At 38.5% G+C, this 24,428-nt stretch overlaps 1 protein-coding gene across 1 annotated transcript in view; it reads right to left on the bottom strand.

The window, feature by feature from the left end:
- Window positions 1–339: 339 nt before the first annotated feature.
- LOC148814047 (receptor-type tyrosine-protein phosphatase S-like) overlaps window positions 340–24,428 on the bottom strand; it is a 320,468-nt gene continuing 296,379 nt past the window's right edge. Inside the window, exons 32-35 of the mRNA XM_088907841.1 lie at window positions 18,789–18,914; window positions 13,618–13,772; window positions 6,838–6,973; window positions 340–5,701 (exon numbers count right to left, since the gene is read on the bottom strand). Coding sequence (XP_088763967.1) covers window positions 5,633–5,701; window positions 6,838–6,973; window positions 13,618–13,772; window positions 18,789–18,914 — 486 coding nt within the window. The 3' untranslated portion in view covers window positions 340–5,632. The remainder of the gene's footprint in view (window positions 5,702–6,837; window positions 6,974–13,617; window positions 13,773–18,788; window positions 18,915–24,428) is intronic.

The raw sequence follows: 24,428 nt of genomic DNA, 5'->3' as shown, positions 1-24,428 counted from the left end.
TAGCAACAGGTTTGTTTGATCTGGGCAATGAGTCTTCCTTGATCTTCATACTTAATTTCTTAGAGTCACTGAACCTTTTAACTGAACTTTTCACTTGAGTAGTTCCCCGTAAACCATCGTGAGAGTCTCAGCTTTACACCATATGAAAAAGAAAGAACAAACTTAAACTGTGAATAACTATCAGCATCAGCAACCTGCAGTATTGGCCTCCTCTGCATTAGGCTACATGCCTTAATTTTCAAAAACTGCCAAGTACTAGTATTACTGCGAGTTAATATGATGGAGATAACTAAAACACAGCAGTGAAAATGGAAAAGAAAAAGCCACACACGCTTTCAGACAATCTTTTCTTTAATACAAAGTCAACGTATCTACATACACAGTGGTTTTAAACCAATTATTGTTTCAGTTAACAGTTTTGAAAGCGATAGCACTTGGCCCTCATACAAAGAAACTTTTTTTTGTTGTATTTTTCATTTTTGTTTTTTTATTTTTTTCTGTTTTACCATTGAACAAATGTTCCATTAGTTTGGCTGCAACATAAGTCCTAATTCTGGCAACTTTCACTAGTTACAGAGCAACAAGTTGAACAAGCTTCCAAAACTCCTTTGCAGTCCTCATTTCTCCCTGGCTCCTTAGCAGTTCTCACATCCAGACTAGGCTTTCTTATCCTCAAAATGGGTTTTGTTTAAAAATCCAAGCTGTTTGAGGCCATGTTGGGAACCTCAGAGGATTGCTAGATGAGCAAGTCTTTGCCCTTTTATGTTCTTCTGGTTGTATTTGCGCCTTTCAGTTTTTGAAAAGAAATCCAGATTTGTTCTCGGTCCCCTAACGAGAATACATTGCATGTACTAACAATGCCTCACCAACAAATTTGATACAACACAGACATTTTATAAGGGTCCTCTTAAGAACAAAGGTGCGTTGAGCAATCAACCACCAATTTGTCAACTACAATGTACGTCACACAGGTACAATTGGAGGAATTCATTTCAGCATAGAAAGCTGCCATCTCCCAGGATTCTTCTCATTGTCTTGACTAGTTCAGGCACTCGGCAAACAGCCCTTCGTGCTTTTTTCAGATTAGAATACTTAATTTCTATATTTCCATGTAAAGATGTAATATCAATATATGCTTTATCCAAAGCAACTTACATTTGTAACCATGTGCACAGCTGGGTACTTTATTGAAGCAGTATGAGTGAAATACCTTGATTACAAGTGGAGAGCCCCAGCCAGCACAACTGTAGCTCCACAAACGGCTTTAGAAACAGCTTAAGAGTTTCTAAAATGCGGTCTCGCTTTGCTCAGGAGCCCAAATTTATTTACTGTACTGAGAAGCATTGAAAGCATAACACATGAGTACGGAAATCATTAGCATTTGTTATGCTTTTAGTGCCTCTTAGTATACAGTGGCAAACAAGAAATTAAAAGTGGGACACAAACATCTGGTTTCTTAGACTTTGATCTCTGCTGACGTGGAGGGAGTCGAGGATAATGTGGTCTAAACAGAGGGGCAGTCTTGCAAGACATCTCCTCTGTGGCAGTGTGACAGTGCTGGCTCGTCAGGCTTGACAGCTCTGCTTTGAAGACAGCATGGCCGAAATCTTGCTTGCTGTCCACAAAAGCATCACATGATCACTGATGGCAAAAGCCATCCGGATATCATGGCACTATCGCTGTGAACACCACCATGCAGTCCCTGTGCCAGTGGTCCAATTTAAACAAAAATCCAGAGACCAAAACCTAAAGGCAACACGAAGAGCAGGCCTCAGAGAACTCTGGGTGATTAGCATTCCAGCTTTCTTTTTTCAAGTTTAGAAGGACCAGATTTTTTTTATATTTAAATTCTGTTCTGGGCCATAAATGGTATACAACATAGTCAATAGTTAATTTGTGTTAGTAAAATTTGAAAACTACAGGAAGAGAGGGCTTAAAAAACATACATTTTCACCGCGTACAGCAGAATTAATCTGTCCAGTACAGTAATAATTAATTGGTTATTGTCTAATTAATTCTTAGATTCATTGTTTAGTAGACCAGTTAATTTGCTACTTAAAAAAAGATACTAATACTAATAATCATCATTGTAATAATATTAATAATAAAAACAACTATGCTATCAGCACAGTCTACCGAGTGGTAGTAAATTAAAAGGGTCTGAGGCAACAGCACAATGCAGGAGCCCCACCCATTTCACTGTTTCCAGAGAAACGCAAAATATTTCCCAAGGTTGTGATTACAAATTTAAAAAAGAAAAGCCATCATATTCTTTTTTATAACAGCAATTAAAAGTCTCTAAAAGGTAAAAAAAAGGAAAAAAATAAAAACAAAATTTATAGTAACATTCTGGATGATATATATACTGTATATATATATACTGCATTTGTGAATACATATACACTGTGAAAATATATGTATTCACACACACCTTACAATTAACAATTCTACAGTGAAAAAATAGAAATGTCTTTTTAACATAATATGAACAAATATGCATTTTTCCCCGCTGACTTTAATAATGCAAACAAGATTTTTTGTTAAGCACTGTAACTAAATGAAAATGAAAATGCCAGGTAAAAGGGAAAGCAAATATAAAATGTGTATTCTATGAATATTGAGAACAATAAGGCTTTTTTGGACAACTCACAGCTCCCAGGCAGCTCAATACGTGAGTGAACACCTACTGAGCTGGAGACGTACCTCCTTCTGAGCAGAAAAACAACTGTCGGGTGGGATACTGGTTCTATGGGTGTGTGTTGGGGGGAGTTCCACTACATATGCAGACATCACCAAGTGTTGACAGAATTTTAATACCTCTCAAGAAAACAACTTTCAATTGTAAAGACAAGTGATCTAATTCAACATGTTTTATGGGAGCACTTTTCATTTTTAATTGAGGCCCAGCCGGCTTTGTCCGTTTACCTCGGTCTCGCATTACCTGGTGAAGTAGTTAACAGACAAGCAACAGTCCACTTGATTTGTTCTTTCAATACTTTCCCTTGTCAAAAACATTATTTTCATACTCTATAATCCCACCAATTTGCTTGGCATCCTGGTTTGTTCAACAGCAACTGAGGGAGTGATTTTGTTTTGGCATTCTGAACCTGTTTCAAGGAACAATGATAAACCACTTGTGGTGATTTCTAAAGTGGAGCCTCACAAGCATCTTTGAGTGCACTGTAGATCAGGCAAGGTGACAAGGCCTTACTAAAAGCAATAACCCCTCCTTTTGACTCTGAACAAAAGAATAACAAAACCATTCTCCTCTTCTTTGTGCACAGTGGTTGAAAAAGTTACCCAAGCCATCATGACCTAATAGGCTCTGGCCCTGTGCCTAAATATCACACCATAGCAAACATAGTTCAGTCGCTGATTTAATTTCTATTAAGATGCTGGCAACAAGGGAGAACAACTCTTTGAGGTATGGGCTGGTAAAAAATATTCATGGATAATTTCTTCAGTAACCTGGTGCTGTTACCTCCTTCACAACATCATTATTTAGATCTTTTGCAATAGAAAAGGGTCATACCAGGTTTGAACGACTGCAGTGATGTATCTTTAATATGTATATTAATTATTTTGAAATTATTGGAAAAACAAAGCATGCTTGCAATAAACTGCTTACTACAGTCACAAAAAAACAGGTAGCAGGTGTAATGGAAGGAAATTTCACTGTTCTGCCTTTTCATTTAAAACAACAACCCGCTCAGTTTCCTCCTTGCACACTCTTTACAGAAAAGGGATGTGTTCAGTCCCTTTCAATGGAATGATTACTACAGCTGCTTGTGCAAACCAATACAGAAAAGCATTCTGCCTTCTTCTCCTGGACTGCTATTTAGCAAAACTGGGAATCTGTATTTGCCAACTATTGTGGATGAGTTACAGTCCACAGTTTCTGAGACATTCATGCAGCCTTAAAACTGACCTTGTAATGCACAGCATTTATATCTCTTTGCCCCCTGTTTACAGAAGATAATCTGATTATTGTGAAGTGAGCAGCAGATACCCAGCCCTTTTGATTTCTTGACAAAATAATCCTGAATAGTTGAAAGAGCTTACTGCAATTAAATGAAGTGGTTCAGAATTTTCAGAATTTAAGAAGGTAACTGATTCATCCATAATTAACTGACTTTCTAGACTTTTTGTGAAAATAGCATTTGTTTCAGTCTATTATTGAGCAATTTATACAGCTATCACCATGTGGATAACCTCTGTCCGCTCATATATTTGGACATATATATCTGTCCGTTCTAGCCCAGACCCCAGAAAGCCCTGATGGAATATTCTGGATTGTTTTCACTTGTCTGCGAGTTAACCCAAATTTGTTGTTACCAAATTTAAAAAGGGAGCACATTTGAGAGAGTCTGGATAAAGTGCTTTTCAAAGTCCATAATTCACCTGTATGTAAGTACAGTTAACAGATATACAGATACTGACAGAGAACTTCACTGGACAAAAACACACCCAGATTAGAATCTCTTCACCTTTGAACAACTGTGTCCTCACTTCTCTTTCTTGGAAAAAAGGATTCTCTTGCAGGAGAAATCCAGTACATTTCAGTAATGCCCTTGCCCTCCAGTTTATACTTCAACTTCAACCTTCAGAAATGCACCACCCTTCCACCACTTCCTTAACTAAACGTTGCGGGCTGCTTGACCTCTGCCTGAATCAATATGCTTCGGAAGCAGAAAAATATTCCTATTAAATGTGATGTTTTCAAATTCCTTTTGCCTTTTAAACCCTTGACTGCTCTGTTGTTAAAAATAGATTTTAAAAAAATATTTTTTCTTTAAATCTAGATTGCTTTTTTTGACAGCCCATAATTGCTTGTAAGGACTGCTGAAAGGCTAACAGAAGCAAGCGCAAGTCTTCACTCGGCCTAACATCAGGGTGTAACAAGCACTGGGTGGTAAAGATGGGTGGGGTGGACTGCATTATCTCCTCCTCTTTCCTTGGTACTAATATTCAATCTCCTGTTCTCTATGAAGACACTAAATCTCTTAGGGGTCTAAACTACCATTTCCTGGGACAACAGTGGGCACAGCTTGAAGGCTTGTCTACAATGCCAGAATCACTATGTTATTACTCTCCCTTTCCAAAGGGATGTACTGCTGAAACATAACCCTGATCATGGACACATGAATCCTTTGTCTAATGTAACCAAGTCCCCTTTTTTCTTATTCTGTCAATTTAAAACACAGAACTTGTTTCTCCCTTCTTGAGCATCAAAATGAAGCAAGATTTTGATGTAGTTTTTTTTGTTTACTGTTGTTTTTGTTGGTTTTTTTGTATTTAATAGATGTCCACAAAATATTTATAATGTCCTCCACGTCTGAACACTTGAGGTAAAGTTAGCAGTCCAACACATAAAAAAAGTTCCCAACCGACAGCTTGAGCCTCCATTTGGTTCCGAGTCCAGATTAGTCCTGAGTGAGGGCTTCTGTATGTGTGACGCACTCCTTTAAAATTCCTTCCTCCCTCACTACAGTCTTTTTTTTAGTCCGAATAAGTGTTTTTCGTTGTTGTTGTTGAGAATTGTTGAGAATTTTGTCTTAAAATTTCACACAAGTTTCTATGGCTCAGAAGACTGTGGACTGGGGGACGGTAAAATCGCTGACAAGATGGCTTATTACGTTGCATAGTGATCAAAACTTCCTAGGTATTCCAGAGCAGCCTGGTAGCAAAACTGATATTCATCCTGATAAAAGAAAGAGAGAAAAGATTAAAACCTGCTTTAATGCAAATGATTTCCTCTTCTTCACCCCTGAATCCTGGGACTACTCTTTTTCAAACAATCTGCAGGGACAGAGATGTAAGTACATTCCATTTTTCACCAGGTTCTGATAAGCACTGACGCGGTTTCCACTCACATGTAACAATCATAATTACACATGAAGTTCTACATAACACCAAGGCAAATGCTGCAGCTATGGCAGTCAGGATGCATGGTTTTGAAACAGTAATTGTACCTTCAGTTTACTGCATGGGACATCAGGGCTCAGAACCCACAACTAGGACTTACTGTAGTGGCTTAAGCTTTTGTTGCTGTTGCCTTCTTGAGCAGCACTTTACTCTTGATGCTGATATAAATGAGTGCCATCATGCTGGGCAGAAATTAATGAATATAAAAACCCTCTCTATAAAATAATTCAGCAGTCTGGTTAGATTCTGATGAATGCGATAGAGGGCTAAAATATGTCAGTTTGGCATGACTAACCAAGCTGAGGGAGTGGCAGCCCAGCTGTGAGAATAAGGCTGCCCAAACCCCCTCACTACTGTGAGGAATGAGCCAGGGAGCTGCAGCAGGGGTGTAGACTGGCAGGGGGATGCAAGACTGCTACAGGAAGGGAAGTCCGGGGTGCGAGACTTGTATATGTAGGTGAGTGGATGTGTGAGAGATTCGAATCGAACCTTCCTCTTGAACTTCTGTTATAACCTCCATTCATCACCAGTAGGTAAATTTACATTATTCTCCTTTTATGCTGAATGCTTCTTATCATTTGTAATTTAGGATTGAGATCAACACTAATGCTGATATTAGGGTTCTTATTTATTTTTTACGTCTGAAATTTAGTCTCTCTTCTTTGCTCTGTTGTACTGTCATTATTGGAAAAGGACCTTGATAACTGTAAAGCACAAAAAGACTCTCGATAAAATTAGAATTAAAATGTTATTATTCATGTTCCATGAGGCCCCATTTTAAACTAATGGATAAGATTAATAAACATCATCAGAACCCCAAATGAGTTTTTGTTACCATTTTTTCCGTAGCTCTTGGGAAAATCTAATGCTAGGCTAACCTGCACCGTGGGGGAAGGGATACGGGTTACTCACTTCTGTTTGCACCATGGCTGGCCGCTGCGTTCGCAACATCTTGACCGTTTGGAAGATATCCACCACCCCTTCATAGCGCATGCGCTCTAGGACGATGCTGAGCGTGATGAAGACTCCGGTCCGTCCCACTCCCGCGCTATAAAACACAAAAAGACCCCTCAGAAAAACAGCTTCTCCCTGACAAACAGCTAGGGGTGCATCCACAAATCCTGCTTACCCCCAACACGACCCATCTACATCGCAATCAAAGTACAGTTCCACAGGGACCGACTCCAGACCCCCGGTCCCACCCCCATCCCTGCCGGCCTGTCTGATCTCAGTATGTCTTCCACCCGGGCTGATGATGGCATTCAGGCGTGCCCTATCATGGTTCTCATGCCTCCGGATTACAAAGATCAAAACACACTCAAATCAGGGACAAAGAAAATCTAGGATCACAGATAATACATAACAAACCAAAGATAAAGATAAGCATTTTGCGTGAATTTTAACTGTGAGTTATTTTAGAGCACAGAAAGACGAGAAACGGACTGTGAATGTAAAGCAAAACCTTGTCAGAAACATGAAAACGTAAGGTAAAATGAGTATTCCTAAAAGTAACTCGGTAATCTGCATGACAAATACACAGTAAAGGTATCAGTTTATGAACATTTAGTTTACAAACATTAATGTTAACACAATTGCTAAATAGTGGGCACCTTTAAATCAAATTTCAGCATTAGTGGGATTTCACTGCATGGCTTTTCCAGCCAAGACAGTGTCATGGTCCTACAATCCTGGGAACATGACAGTTGGCAATGAGAGGAGGCCTTTTGGGCCACCTAGCCCATTTGGTAAATAGTAAAAACAGTTCAATAATCCAGCTGTTTTTTGAAAGACTACTTTTCTACTTCCTCAACTTGGCCAGGTATCTTGTTACATACCCAGAACTCTGAGTAAAATGTTCTCCCTGTTCTTGGTTTTAAATGTACATCCACATGGTTATGGAGGGCGAGAGGCATAGTCAGTCTTCATGTAAAATATTTATGTCCATCTACACTACAAAGGGTTTGAAAACAAAATCATTCACAACCATTACTCGCGCAGAGAGACTACACAAACCTATTACTAAATAAAAAGGTGGATTTGAGAATCAGCAAGTAAAAAGTTAGCAGTAATCTCTGTGTTTAGCCTTGCACCACTGACATGAAGAACAATCTAGAATAATGTGAACAAAATAATACAGGGCTATCCCAGGAAGCGCAATATGAATGATTGAAGGTTTATAATTATCCATTGTTTTATTATGTTCTGTATTATTATTTTGTATCATTAAATGTAATACAGATATATATTTTTAGGTTAGGTGTGAGTTGCGATGACTGTCCAAAACACAACCCTAATTTTTAGTATTAAATTAAAGGGAAAAGCCATTTTGGTTTACCTAAATTCATTTTACATGCGTTTTTCGAAGACAATGTCCCCTTTGTAAATCAAGATAGTACTGGTATCAAATATGCAAAAGTAGATCTATTTTTTCTGATTTCAAAACTCACAAGACGTAAAGGTAATGGACAATACGTGACTAACTACAAGTACCATTGTGCTTGTCAAAACGTTACAGAGTGGTGGCCCTCGTAAGATATACTTGTAACATAAGACTGGTTACAAATGACAAAAGGCAATTCAAACACATTTAGTCTGTTTGCTAGTCAATATGTAAGTGATACAAGGATCTCATCCAGCTACTTCTGAAAGGAAGCCAGGGTATTGGGTGTTGGGATTTCTGTACAAACTGGGGTTGGGGAGGGCGACACAAAACTTCACTACAAGCTAGGATCTACAGTCTGACCTCTCAGAAAGAATTAATATAACCATTTAAATGATGATTGTATCCTGTGTAGGGTAAAACCCCAATATTTGAGAAGGCAGCAGGCCAAGCACTCGCACAGTGGCTTGTGAGCCCCAAATGTGTCATCGGTTACATCCCAGAGAAAGACTGCTGCAGCCCTGTGCACTGCACTTGCTCTCACTTTCGCTTAATCTGTATTTGGAGAGCCATAATGCACTAGACCTATAGGGCAGTTTTAAATCATTCATATCGATAGACTTGGATAAATTTCATTTTGACAGCTTAAGTAGCTTATTTGTTCAAATGATTACCCTAGAGATCAATGAAACATCCTACTGTCCCCAGATGGTTGTTTATGACACAGCTGAACAAATTACTTGCTCAAAGCGGAGCAAACTTTAGTTCAACTCATTATGAACGTGTGATTATCATCTATTAAACCCATACCCATCTGTAAGCTGGAATGCACAAAGTCACACTTGACAGGGCAGAGTAATGAGGTGAGCTGCCCTGCTACCCTCTTCATGGGGAACAGAGAGGGATCAAACCCAGTTTGTGACTAAGAACATCCTATTAAGCCTGCTTGTTTCAGACACCCATGAGCTCAGGATTGCCACTTTCTGCTCTGTCATTCAAAGCCACATATGATTGAATGATGTCCAGAACGAACAGAATTCCTCAATATCACCCCCAAACCTTCTGTAAAAGTACAGTTTATACCTTCTGTGCCTGCCTTAACCAGAGTCAAGAGACATCTCCTAATATTACTGCTTTGGTCATAGACAGACAGCTAACTTGACGCTGGCTCTGCTCTGAGCAGATGATACTTAGAAGGAGAAACCTGAAAAGGAGAAAGCTTGTTGAAATATCGCTGGTGAAAAGTGTGCAGCAGCTTGTAGAGGATCAGCTAATGAAAACTGCAAAATATTGACACTGTAAACTGAAGAAAAAAAGTTATTTTTTCTTTACTCATTTTGCACAATTTTAACATTTCTGAAAATATAAAGTTGCGCTAACCCATATCCTTAAATATTTTAAAAATGCTACTGTAAAATGGTTTGATTGCAATTTCAAATGGCAGTATAAGTGATTTCCTGCAGGATATATATCTTACTAAGTATAAGTATTGTATTTATAATCTGTGTGAAACATGGCAAATATATTCGTACAGTATAGCTTGATTTCCAAAACACAAACGGATAGTGAATGAATGGTACAGAATTCCTAAAACTGACCCCATGAGCGAAACAGGGATAAAAGTATTTCTTGTTAGAATGAGGACAATATTTTTGAAAACTGACATTAAAAAAAACTATTGGCCCATGAAGAGCCGATATTAAAAAAAATCCTGAAGTTTAAATCTCAAAGCACAAAAGGACAAACAGTCTGAGACCAACAAGTAAAAAGAACAAAGAGTCAGGGGGCCTGGTGCTGTGAGAGAGCTGAGCGCCGCAGGACTCGGTGATGCCTGAGGAATATCCAATGTGAAATGATTTAACATCCTGCCTTTCACCGCAGGTTTTTACCCCTTCCCGGAAAAAAAGCCTTTCCTTTGACTCGGTCACAGTCTGTCAAATGGTTCTTAAACTTGATCAACCATTTTAAATAGATAGACTTTAAAAGCTGACGGCCACAGAGACTAAATGAAAGAAAGGATTTAAATTTCCATTCACTGGAAGTAATCAGGCAATTAATAACAAAACCATATGGCTCCATTAGATACGAACTTAGCAGAGAATTAGGAGAGAATTCAGTAGAGCAAGAAAGGCTACAGACAGTGGAGTGGCCTGCACGTACAATGCAGAGCTGTGTCTTGAATAAACTTTCCAGATCGAGTTTTGTCAAGATCAAGTGGGGGTAATAAATAAAATCACAAAAATTAAAAGACCATATAACCAGTGTTAACGGTTGTTCTTTTTTAGTGATGCCCTAGCTAGAAAAGTTATCATACAGTACATACTGTACTATACAACAGAGAAGCACAGCACAATAGAATATAAAAGTCAGAAGAGTGTTTAAAAATGAAGCTGAGCAAGAATCAATACAATAAATTGATAAAGATTCCTTATTTTATTACTCATACAGTAGTATTTGCCAGTATTTGCCAAAAGGTTGCACTTACTGTACAACATGACAAGAACCAAACAAGAAGAATCCATTGCAATATGAATACTTTTATTACAAATTATCTGGCAATCTAGCGGGCAATCTTGTGTCACAATCACATTCCTTAAGGGAAGAGATACTGAGGAAAAACTGAGGAACTGCTAGAAAGATATTGTAAAGACATCCAAAGATACACGAAAGATTACTGCTGGAAAGGGCATGTGACCAAATTACACTAACTAGAGGACAATGCAGACCAGTTTCCTGTAGTTTAGAGTTTGGAGAAGAAACTATAGGATATAGGAAGAACTGCAACATGGAGTAGACTAGTTGGTTTGCTTTGAGCCATTTCTGTTGAACTGAAATGACAGCCTGTTGTGGAAAAGAAATGAATTCCAATATTCTGCTTCGCCTGTAACTGTGGATAGGAGAAAAGGATACAGCTTTTACTACCATTAAAAGTGAAAATAAAATGTCTTTAGCGGTTTCCTATTCTCCAGCTCTGAAGAGTGAATATGCATTTAGGGGGGTCTGTATTTTCATTTTTTTCATGTTTGAAATGTAACTATTCACTGCTTAACTCCAGTGAATTTAATTGCTCTCTGAAGCGTGCTTGGCTCTAATGATCATACTTTCCATCTCAGCTTTCATTCAACTAAACAAAATTGATTTAGTTTGCTGTTTGTTTATTAAGGTAGAAAGAAAGGGGTTTTGTTTTGTCAAGTCCTCTAAGATACACTGAAATGGTTTTCTGTTATTATTGTAATTTCTTCCACCTTATGTGTTTTTTTAGTGAAGCTTGGTGTAGAATTAGGATGACAAATCAACCAGATTATCTTTTACCACACGGGGGCAACATTGGACATAAAATTTATTTATTAATCTAAGCAGTAATCTGTCAGCTCTTGATACACAGCACACTAAAATATTAGAAAACTGCCTAATAATCTAATATGGTGGCTAAGGATGTGCGCCTGTGGCTGGAAGGTTGCCGGTTCGAATCCCGCGGCCGGCAGAGGAATCCTACTCCATAGGGCCCCTGAGCAAGGCCCTTCACCCCAACTGCTCCAGGGGCGCCGTATAAATGGCTGACCCTGAGCTCTGACCCCCAGCTTCTCTCCCTGTCTGTGTGTCTCATGGAGAGCGAGCTGTGGTATGTGAAAAGACAAGTTCCTAATGCAAGAAATTGTAGATGGCCAATAAAGTGATCTTATCTTAGAAGAACATGATGTCCAAAAAGAAGAAGGGAAATCAATTTTATCACACTTTGCAAGGTTGAATTTACTCTTCATAAAATAATAAAATCAGAGAAGTCACATTTTTAAAGATTGTGGAACACCTGTACGAAGTTCATAAATGACCAAAGACCTGTTATATAAAAAAATACAATACCGAATATACTGTGTATATACACAATATTATTATACCTTCTACAATAAAACTTTTATTTCAAGACAAAGGACACCTGCTGTGTCAACACCTGATCCTAATCTAGGGCAGAAAACTGACGGTTACAGTCTGGCATTTTCAACTGATTTTGATTTGTTTTAGAGTAAATTCTGCCAGTTGTTTGGAATCATTTCTACTCAAAGTAATCAATGATGAAGCATGAATTGCTTTAAATGGGGAAGGAGCGAACTTCCAAGATATAAAGAAGAAACAATACTGAAGAAAGAATTTAATAATTTCATTTGAGTCCACAAAACTTACTCTGGAACAGATGTCTTTCAGGTAACTAGCAATATATTTTCAAATTCCTAGGGATTCAGGATATATATCATTCAGTTCATTCAACCAGTATACTATTACGACCCCAATATTCTCAACAGTTCTGCTTTATTGAACAGGATGTTTCATAAAAGAGAAACCAAAGTTGTTTTGGCCTTAAAACTGGATCTGTTTCACAACAGCAATGTACATTTTAAAGCAGTTTTGCAAAAGGAGCAAAATGTTTCCACTGCATTCTTTAGTGTTTTAATGGTAACTTCCAGAGAATATTACAAATCCTACAGATAAGATTGCATCAGTGTTTCCCTGCATGACAATGGTTATGGAAACATGACACAGCCAACTAACAAGACACTTGGGAGAAAGGCCTGACGGCTCATTTTTATGAAACCTTCATTGATCGGTTACACAAAAAAATCTGAACAGGGCTCAAAGATGAGCTCCAGACTGGCACAGCTTGTAAAGGTGCTTGTTTAGAGCTGGGGGCGACCCTTCTCACCTAAACGCCACAGGTTTGAACCTGGGCTACATATCCAACTGTGACCAGAGGGGTGTTTTAATAAGACGAGTGCTATGATGTTTGCTATTTAACACCCTGTTAGCCAAGAATGCATAGCAATGATATCTCAGTCTCAGCCTCACTGGGCACGTCTCAGAGAGAGGCAACAGGTATCCTGAGCCAGCTTCCAGATATTTTTTTACAAAAAATACAAACAATATCACTCATACCTTTTAAAACTAATACCATTTTCATCTAATCTGATCAATTTCTGTACAATTTTTCATAAACTTTCTGTGTTGTTTTTCTTTTATCAATGTCTGAATGTGCTCTGTCCTAACTCCACTTCAATAAGAGCTATCTTTGGCTTTGTAGTGCCATGTCAGAGCTCTCATTGAACGCACCTCAGGACTCCCCAGACAGTAGCTGCTGCTGGAGCTGTGTGGGGCTAAATCAAACATATCAGTTAACAGTGGCTTCCTGGGCAGCAGCTGAAGCATATGAATTGTAAGGGCCCCGTGAGCAGGATCTGTGGATATCATGGCAAGGAAAATGCACATACATTATTTTTTCCACCCTACCAAAAGATTAATACAAGCAGACTTGCTCAACTCACCTGCAGTGTACAGAGATGGGTCCATCTTGTCCGAACTGCTCCTTGGTTTTGTGTACCTGGCCAATGAAATCTATGAAGCCCTCTCCAGACTTTGGCACACCCTGCTCAGGCCAGTCTGTGAACTGGAACTGCCGCACTGTCCGTGACTGACCATCCTGCAGCAAAAAGACACAGGCAGCTGGTCAGGCAAGCAGGTAGAAGCTGAGACAGCCGCATGGCTTGGAATTAAACAGAAGCTTTAAGCCTCAAGGGCGTCAAGAGCAGCAGCAGGTTTCTTTGACCTGAAACAAACATAGCTGGAGAAATATGACTGTGTAAAAGATGCAAGTCATTACATATCTATTAAATCGGTATTTTACCAGGTATTGTGAAAAGTATACATCTTGGGGTTAGTTTTTTTCAATCCTTACCAGGATTTTAAAGAATTGCTAGAATGATCTATTGAACTGTCATTAACCACTTAATTCGAGGAGGGAGCTGCGTCAGCATGTGTAGGCTGCAAAGGAACAAGTAAAGGTTTATTCCTGCTGAAAAGAGAAGAAAAGAAACACAACATTTCAAACACACACCCAAAGAAGGCTCCACAACCGAAACACTGTGTTTCTTTTCTTCTTGTTTCAGCATGGAATTAACCATTTCATGGCTAGCAGTCTTCTGTTCTTAAGTTACAAAAACATTTTTTTATTCTACTCATTTTCTTTATTGATTCTACTATTGATTTTACTAAATTATTTTTACCTGTTAAGTGTGTTACATGCACACTGTTGTATATCCCTTTGAGTTTCTTGAAAGGTACTCAATAGAATTTTATTATTAGAAAAAGTTTATCTTAATTATGTAAGATCTGAGCTGTTTGCAGTTGAAAATGTGTTTTTTATCTGCTGTTTTACAAAGCAATAACTAAGCGAAGAAATCAATATGGCATCAGGCATGAAAGGCATTGTATTTGGAGACAGTGTGAAGGGAATAATCTTAACAAATCGATGGAAGAGAAGTGTTGAAGTCCTGTGTTGTGCAGGGTCCATTAAAAGGGCAGGTTCTGTGACAACTGCAGCTGGAATTTCTCTGCTGTCACTCGTAACCTGAAATAACACACCACTATATACCTGTATGTCAACACCTAGTTTTATTAATTTTTGCATGGCTGATACGAAATGCAAAAATTGATTCTGTCATTGCAAAGTATTTCTGTCTCATATGGTCTTCATGCATTATACAAAGAGGTGCTGGAGACCCCACAGTCCTTCCAGTCAATAATATTGCCATGCAATAGACCAAAAGCCACAACACAATCTTTTATTTTTTCCCCAAATACAATTTGGATTTGAATGCATTTGAATGTTTACCTCTGAAGTCCCATTTAAAAAAACTATTGTTTTATTCCACTTAATTAAAAATTAAACACAAAAACACCTGAAGGCATTTTCACACAGCAAAATAATTAAATACAAGATTTTCATTTCCTCTGTGGAGAAATAAATTTAACAGCGACTAAAGTAGGATGTCAGAACTGTTCCAACTAGTTGCAAGGGTGTACAACAGCCCCAAGCTTTTCCAGCCACCTTGGATCAAAGATTTAAAACAAATGGGAGAATTCTACACACATTCTGATTGGGAAAGAGCCAGCTTTGATGATTTAATTTTAATTAAGACTCACTAAAATTAATACTGCCTTGGCCGGTCACCTCATGCCGGTGTGAAGATCTAAGGCACTTATCTTCTATAAGACACCGTGCGGTGATAGAACATGTATTTAACAAGCATTTTATATCATTTCCCTCAGTAGGAACCAGAACAGCAGTGGGCTGAATGGTTAAATGTGAGGTTTCAAGGCCCAGGAGAGCTGTTTTAACTAGGGGTCCTGTAGTTTCCTTAATGTTTTGTTTGTCTAAAAAGAAAAGCTTTTCTCAGTGCTTGTGCTCAGTGAAACACAGCAAAGCTGCACAGCGTGAGAGGCAATGATGATGTAATGGTTGTACTTCCATAGCAACCCAGTTGCCAAGGACACCAGAGACAGGTGGCAGTTGACCATTTTACAATCTATGATAAATGCCCCAAAAGTGCCAATCTGCCCAATCAACATACAGCCTTTTGATTTATAAAATTCATCAAAACAATTCTTCAAAATGTCAGCAATCACAGAACACTTTACTGTGTAATTATCAAACTAGACAGCCATCCTGATATTTTAGTAAATATTTTCACAGCATAGATATTTTCTTCGATATCCATTAAACAAATATTAGTGCTGTCTAGTGCATAAGCAAAACAGTAGCAAACCATAAAGTGACTTTGTTATAGTCTGTGGGGCTGGAATGACTCCAGTTCTCAATGGTCAGAGCGACCAATGGTTAATGTTTAAAAATAAATACTGTAGTTGTCATCAGAAAGTGTCATCACTAATCTTTTCTTTATCAGCAGCTATCTCTCACTAATGTACAAAATCGACATCTTAATATTGATACACAAACTCAGTAAAACTAATGCTTATGCCATATGATATAACCTATAATTCTGTCAAGGGACGAGTAGATTTCTAGCCAATGTAATGGTCTTGTGATAATTTTTTCTTTTTGGGAGGCAAATTGCTAATAAATTTAAGTATTAATTTGTTTGTGATGTTAAACATTTACACTGATTATTCTTTCACTTTTTAAAGAAGCCAGCGCTTTTTAAATAGTTATGCTACTGTAAGCATTTTCAAACTACGAGATGAGCAATAGAGTAGAATACTTTTTCTTAAAAGATCATTCTCTACCCAGCTGAAGAGTGTAGACTAGCACATACAGTCGGTGTTGTAAAAAACACTCAAATATATTATTTTCACATGAACATCTGAAGACCCAGCCAGGGACCAGACTGTTTTATGGAAGACCCTTTGTTTCCTTTCTTTTCAAGCTGTTCGACAGGAACCTTTGCCCAGCACTCATTTGGAATAGCCTATTCACTCACTGCCCTGGTGCTGACCTGAAAAAGCACTGAGTCTGAATGAGTTGGTGCAGCTCTCCATCAGCATTCCAGTTGTTCGAAATTCTGAGGAAAGGTTCAGCCTCAGAAACGAGGCTCAGACATCATAAAGTCATAAAGCCTCTGCGGTTTTAACCTGGGGCTTGAACCCCCCATGATCCATCATGGAGCAAATTTCAGTGGTGGTTTGAAAGTCTACCAGTAAAAAGGCTTTTAAAAAGACTTTGCTATTCTGTCATCCACCAACCTTCAGCTGATCCTTTTAACACTGAATGCAGAGTAGATAAAATCTCCTCATCAGCCACACAAGCATAGAAACTCTGCACAATGATCACTATGCCTCAGAGGGTCTTTGTTGTGCTTAGTTTCTCCAGACGTGAGGATGTTTATGCGTATGGGAAGCTTAGCTCTCACTGGAACTCATCTGCTGTCATGCTTCTGAGAGAGAGTGACCATCTAGACAAACGTGGAGGAACAGTTTACAGCGGCTAACAACAATGCTCTTCTGGGTGTAAAGAGGAAAGAGTATCTTCCCCTACTTACTCCTCAGGCATATTAACATAAAAATCTTTAATTGCCCAACGAGGCCAAGAACTGGCTGCCCAAACACTCACTGCCCCTTGCATTTAGTGACAGAAGTGGGGAGTTTCACTGCATTAGTACACTGGTAGCAAACTGTCCTACGATGAGCTCAGGCAGGAGAGAAGTCAGAAAGTGAAACCTGTGGGCTGGCTGCAAACTTCTCCGGGGACAGCGGCAGGTGATAGAGTTCGTGAGCAGACAGAGGAGCTCTTTTTTAAGCAGTTAATGTCACATCAGTTAAGGCACAAAATTTTAATTCCTACTGCCTGCAGTCCTGAAGAAAGTTATCTTGTTTGCAATCTATGCTCATCTTCTGTACAGAAACTATGAAGGTTTGCTGTTGTGGAAACACCTTACGTTTGGGATTGTTGCAGTAGTGTTTCATCACCTGTCATCTTTCATTTATTGTCAAATCCACAACCTTGCTCACATCAGCCTCAGGGTGACATCAACCACATAGTCATCCTGTTTTTGATAGGCTTTCTTAAAACATTTTGTCTTAAAAACTTTAATCATTTATGCTGTATGTGTACACCGTCTAAACAAAACTGTTTTTGTTCTGCCTGTGGGATTTCTCTGCATTGTTCGAGAATATTTGAAACTATTTGAAATTAAAGTCAATATTGTGTAAACTTCTTTTACTCTGTTTGTTTTCACATGACATTGACTTCTACAGTGAAACATGTACTCTTTAAAGAACCCCATCTTCATCATCTGTCTTCTTCCAGACATTTCTTTTAAACCCCTCTTTGCACTTGCCAATATTATAACTATTATTGAAGTTAATCCTCTTACTGGTCTGGCAAGTATCCACATTCTCTTACTTTACTCACTGCAGGCCCAAACTTCTCTAAGTGAAACAGTACTTGAAAGAATAGCTGTGATCCAGTTATGCTAACAAATACTAATACAATTCAGACCATTTTAATATTTAAAACATTTCATAAGAGTTGTAAAAGATAAAAGTTTTAAAGATGCCAGCAAACGCTAAAGCATAAGAGGATAATAAGATATCGCAATCGGGTCTAAAGCTATGCAGTAACAAGGTACAATATTGTACTGGTATGGAACCCTGTAGACCTGTATCGTTGTTGCTCTGCCCCTGTGAACCTCCATGTATGTGACAGGGTGGTTGTAGGTGGGCGTGGCAGCCGTAGGGGAGGTGATGCTGCCTCTCTATCCTCTACAGCCTGTCTACCCCTAGTGGCACCACTCCTGGCAGGGCCGATAAATAAGGGACTCCAGCTGGATGAGGGACTAACTGCACTTATAACAAAGCTGGATCAACCCATTCCTGTTACACAGGTCTGTGTCCTTTGAAATGTTTCTCCTAACAACCCATTAGACAGCACAGCATGTTACAACATGCAGTTCAAAAAAGGTGTTGAAGATCAAAGAAATTTAAGAGATCAAGTGCCAGCAAACACAGGCTGCCTTCTTGCCATTACTCGCCAATATTGCCTGTTCTTTTGTGCGTGTTCTATTTAAAGGCTTTGTTTAAATGATCCATTACACACTTTTTCCCTTATTACATCTGCAATATAGTCTGCTTATAGTTAAATATACTCTCATGATTTAAGTAAGTTGGAAAACGAGGGCCATTGCTTTAAGTGGTTACTTACCCTGGCATCTGTAACTTTGAATTCCCTCAGGATGTACTGGGGCATGTTGTATTCAGCCATGGGGTCCACAACAAAATACTGGTACCTTGCAGAACGTTCTGCAGGCCAGTATTGGTGACACTTTTCCTGTGGGTTACAAACACAAACAAGAGGTCAAATGAGCATTCAAAAATATGGGGCACTGTGGTAAAGAATAGGTCCAGATTTCAGCATAAAAGCTTTTTGTCAACGTTGAAGCACACAGCTAGGGTTTTGTTTGGTTTCTGTATATTTTGAATGACAGTTTTCAAAGGCTTTATTTCATGCAGTTTCAATTCAGCATTCTATCTTTGTCTCTGATTCATTTCCACACTCCAAGTCCGTTCCCATTTGCAGCACCCACTGTGCATTTTTCCCCATCCTGCACAGCAAGTGGGAGGGGGAGAGGCGGCCACTGTCTCCTCAATCAGCAGGCACATGAGTTATTGATAAATGGTCAAAGTCTTAATATTAATACTTACTTGTTAGTCTGCAAGATTATTATTGTATCTCATGATGCTTTTGCTAAATATTGTGCTGTAAGTCACTATTTTTGAAGGATTTATAAATAATCAAATACTGTACATCACAGACATCAGTAAAAATGCCTAGCACAGCTTCTGCTCTGGTTAACATTGTCTCCATGGGTTCTATGAAGTGACATGATGAATCCTAATGAACCCTCTCAGTAGCAACATGCTTGATTGGAGTTCTCAAAACAGAAACGTTTGTATAGTTGTAAATCTTTCATATCTGAGAAGTGGGATACAGTAAAGTAAACAAACAAGGAAATAGGCAGTGTAAAAATTGAGTAGTTTCAGACAAACCTAATAATGACATGCAATTTGTTGAAAATCAAATTGGTACAGATATGGAACTCACTTGGGGGAGTGTAAATGATTATTGGCTTTCACACTTCACATTATAAAACTCATTTAATATTTACCCATTTTTCACTGGTTAATATAGCTGTCAGTTATTAAACGGGAAGACTGAGAGGCCACTGTCAGTTCTTATATCCTACCACGGTGAAGTCACATGTAGAGTTAAATTAGAAATTGTTTTTCCTCCTGCTTAACAGTGGCCCATATGTTGTGACTCTGTGGTGTAAAGATCATTAAAGCTGACCAGAGCAGTACTGTTTGCCATTTTGATCAACTGGACATTCTGTAGAAGTTGTTATGTATTTAAGAAAATGAATATTGTATTAATAATATTATAAATGAATACATTATCATTACAATGAATCACCCTTACATTACTGAAATAGAAATGGGATTTTAGATTTAGCCCCTCACTGTCATGCTTGCGCTGGCTGCTGTTCTGCAGGATGCACCAGCATTGCTCTGGCAGCCGCCCACAGGTCCACCCACCTGTCACTCTGGACACCGGTCACCATGGACACCAACTGACAGGAAACCCAGATTACCTGGAGGCAGTTACCTGCTTCAGGTGATTCAGAGATCTTTAAAATGACTCTGACCGATTCACTGCTCAGTAGAACTAGTTGCACTCGCAACTAATTGAATGTGCGGTCGATCATTTACCCACATTAGTCTCCTTACCAAAGCACATGATTCACCTCGTGCAAACTGGTTCAACACATCTATTGTCTTTTCCAAAGTCGTCACATATCGTGACGCTTTCTTGCTCATAACATGTGTAGGAGCCATTGTTTATCAATGCACAATATTTCAAAAAGCACAATGGGAGATTATAATAAAAATGTAGGAGACAAAATATGGAGTGTGTGCGATACCATAAGACAAATGAGACAGAATGCATTGCTGGTTCCCTGGGAAGAAAATGGCAGAAATTCACCAACGCAGTGACAGACACTGTGTTAGATCATGTGTAAAATGAAATGTTGGCATCAAATAATTCTGCATGTAAACTCAAAACTGCATAAGGTGGTGGAGACCTGTGTGAATGACTTTTTTGAACTATGACTTCTTGCACCCCTAAAAACTGGAGACTTAAAAAGGTGTTTTTGGGTATTCAAAGTGAAGCCGTCTAAAGAATAGCAAAAGTCTATCAAAAGTACACCATGAAAGATTTTTTTTAGTTTATTACAACTGTGCTGTCAGCCCGTAAGAACTCTACTGTGTACTTTTTGCCACATTTTGCACAGAAAGGCAAATGCCAGATTACAATTCAATTAATTGAGATAATGGTGCTACCCAATTCTTAGCTATGACACAGGAAGACTGAAATCAATGTTTAGTCTTTTTGTGTGATGAAGTGGTAATTGAACCCCATGGTAATTAAAATTTGACTGTGTCTACAGAACATTAATGCCTTGTGAGCTGAGGGCAGTTTTGAAAGTCAGGCTATTGCACCCCTGCCATTTGATAGAAAATGTTCAGAACCAACCCTGTTAAAGTCATCAAAAAAATCTAAAAAAGGTGCTGTTGGCAAAATATTGAACAAAGTATTGAAACTTGAAAGGGTGCTTGATAGTGTAGTTATTGAAGATTATATCATTTCTCTATTCTGCTCATTACTCCTGATTTCTGAATAACAGAAACATCATTGTCTACAAAATGCTTTGTGGTAGCTGTCCAACTGTGACAAATTTCACAGTACTCAACAAAAAAGAAGCAAAAACAATGGACTTGTCTCCCTCATAAATGCCAAATAAACAGCTGCAAATGTCAGCAGAACAAAGTAATGCATTTTTCTGAAGTGAGTTTATATTTCACTGGAAACTGACTGATACAAATTTGAAACTGAAGCCTTCAGCTAATTCTCTAATGCTGCTTTTAAAAGCAGAAAATGACAAAAGCAGTATTCCAGGAGCCAGATCTTGCAGGGTATTGCTATGTTTCTGGGTCTGGTGCTGAAGCACTCATAGTGTGTGACTCCCCGTAACAACACCTTGGGTATTGAAAAGAAATGAACCCCCACTTTACAGTATCTCCTAGGCAAAGGAAATTGAACAAGAACCTTTGAGCAAGTGACCCATTAATTCCACTGATAAGAAAAGCACTCTGCAGCTTGGTGCAATACACATGGGCCACAAAATTACACCCTGTCCACTACAAAGGAGGAACTCAACAGATGGAGTTCCAACTGCCTTGCAGGTCTCTGGCTCCATTCTTTTAAAAGCAGAGATTAAGCACTCATTCTTCTTACAGTTGCCGTGGCAACAACAGACGCATGGAGAACGGCACCTCAGTTCCTTTCTCCATTTTTCTGCTTCGGCACAATGTGATGGAGAAATTATTTCAACTTTTAAATGAAAATTGACCTCTCTTGCTTTCTAGAATGGAAATTATAGAGTTCTGACGACTCTGAAGTGTGTGAAGACCGTAATCTTGAGCGCTTTTCATCTCAACTCCAGCTTCAAAGGCAAACTTTGATCCAAGGAGATGGAACCCTGTCTAACATCTGTTTTGTGGTAGAATGACCCTACTCTTCACCTTTCTTCCCATATTTCTTTTTGCCTCATTGTTTATATTAGCTATACTCAGCACAAGACGACAACTAGAACCATTTCTATCTGGATTCGCCTTAGAAGGTGTTGCCAAAAAATTAATCACTCATCTTTGGATTTGATCATTTCCCCACCTATCAGATTTTGAACTTGCATCCTCCCATTTAAAAAGCAGAGCGCTATTCCACTGAATTTACATATTATAGGACTTGTGGGCATAGGCATGTATATAATATAGACTATAAACACCCTGCTGGCCAGTAACAGTCTCTGTTACTTATCATCCTTGATTTGGAGAACCTAACCCTATGTTTGACCTAAAAATACAACCTCCTGTCCTCTCCTAGAATAACAAGGAGGCATACTGTGCTAGGACCTAGAAGAGCTGGACAACACCTCATCTCTAACTTTCCTTGTGATAAACTAGTTCCCTTTCATTTTGACAAGTATCCAACAACCAATGAGATATCAGTCACCAGGAGTGGGGGACTAAGCATTTCCACCTGTGCTGCCAACTGACCACCAGGACCATGATGTTCTATTTCTGTCACCTCCCTGGGGGGATGTGGGGATAGCAAGGCACCCACACCCTCTTTCATTTCATCACAATGGCCACTGTTCTTACATCATCATAATATCAATAATATTATATCAATGTTTGACATGATTCTTCAAAAACCCACCTGTATGTCCTACATTTGTGAAATGTAATAAAGTTGATTACAAACCTTTACAGTATATATTTTTTCTTTTTCAATTAACACACAAAGATGTGCAAAAACATGGAGCAGATTGCAGAACCTCACACTATGCCTCACTGCTGGCAAGCTGTCCACGCTGCCAGTGTAGATTACACCACAGACTGCAGTGACTGGACTGCCTATTAGAGACAGGGTGGGATTTTAAAACTCTTAAATGAACAGAAATATAAATTATTGCACTAATTAAGCTTTATAAATCCATCCCTTCTGCATCTTTAGACTCTTCAGAAGTAAATAAACTAATACTAATACTAATCCAAGTCTCCACTTTTCCTGAACACTGATAAGACCAACTGATTAATGTTAGATTTGTTCTGGAGAATAACAGCAAACTAGTTTGTATAAATAATGTTTTAACAATATCTAATTCATTTTTTTTCATTTAAGTAAATGTAAAAAAACAGTAATAAAAATGTGTATTTCCAAATGAAAGTAAATTTTGTAACCTTTTTTGCTACAATTACTAATCATCTCTGCAAGGTAATTAAGTTACTGTACTGAACACAGAAAAACTGTAATGTTTAATTCAAAAGACAAACATCATATAAGTAAATGGTAAAATCTTGCCCCGTCTCAAAGATTTCCGGCTGGATGGAGAATCAAATAGCCGTTCAATAGCGAATTAAGATACTTAGGGTTGGAAAATCATCGACAATGGAAAGGAAATGTAAGAATGTTTTGTTCTGCTACATGCTCTACTCAAGTGTGTCATGCTTTGTGGTTACAAAATCTGTTTCTTTTTTAATTCACTGTGTAACAAAGTTTATCGGATGCATATTAGATTATGGTATCTAATATGTCACTGCTTAACGTTTTCTCAGCTTTTGTAATACTCCATCATCTGTCGAATGTAAAATGCCTAGTAGAAACGATGCCCAAATGATGCCCTACCAAACCAAGCTTTTCCCAAAGAAAATCGCATCGCTGAGAAAATAAAGTTATGTATTCTATTTATATGGTATTTATGTACACAAAGGGCATTTACTGTACTTTTAATAAGACAGCTTGGATTGTAGTACAGCATTAAGAGTGTAACAGCTTCACAGTCTTCAATGCTCCTTTAATTTTCAAGTACTGTCAAGTACTCTTTTCCTTGGACTGTTTTCCAGCTGGTGTTATGGGAGATACCAATAATGCAAATCTAAGACCATACTATACATCCCAATGTTCCCCAGTTACTATGAGGCTAGGAAGTCATGAATAAAAGTTAAGGGTGGAACTGATACAAGGCATGACCAAGCATGGAAAATCTTTCAGCCCCTGCTCTAAAGCACCCAGCCAATGCTGTACTCAACTACGCTAGATAATTAGGTATCTGATAGCCCTTGGTCGTCTCTTTCAGACTCTTCAAAGGTTCACATAAAATTCTCATGCGGTTTTGAGGCACAAGTACCTCTTAATAATACATCACTACTGCACAAGAAA

Source organism: Atractosteus spatula, chromosome 28 (genome assembly GCF_055471065.1).
Source record: "Atractosteus spatula isolate fAtrSpa1 chromosome 28, fAtrSpa1.hap1, whole genome shotgun sequence".
NCBI classification, from domain to species: domain Eukaryota; kingdom Metazoa; phylum Chordata; class Actinopteri; order Semionotiformes; family Lepisosteidae; genus Atractosteus; species Atractosteus spatula.
This window is presented reverse-complemented; position numbering and strand designations above follow the sequence as displayed.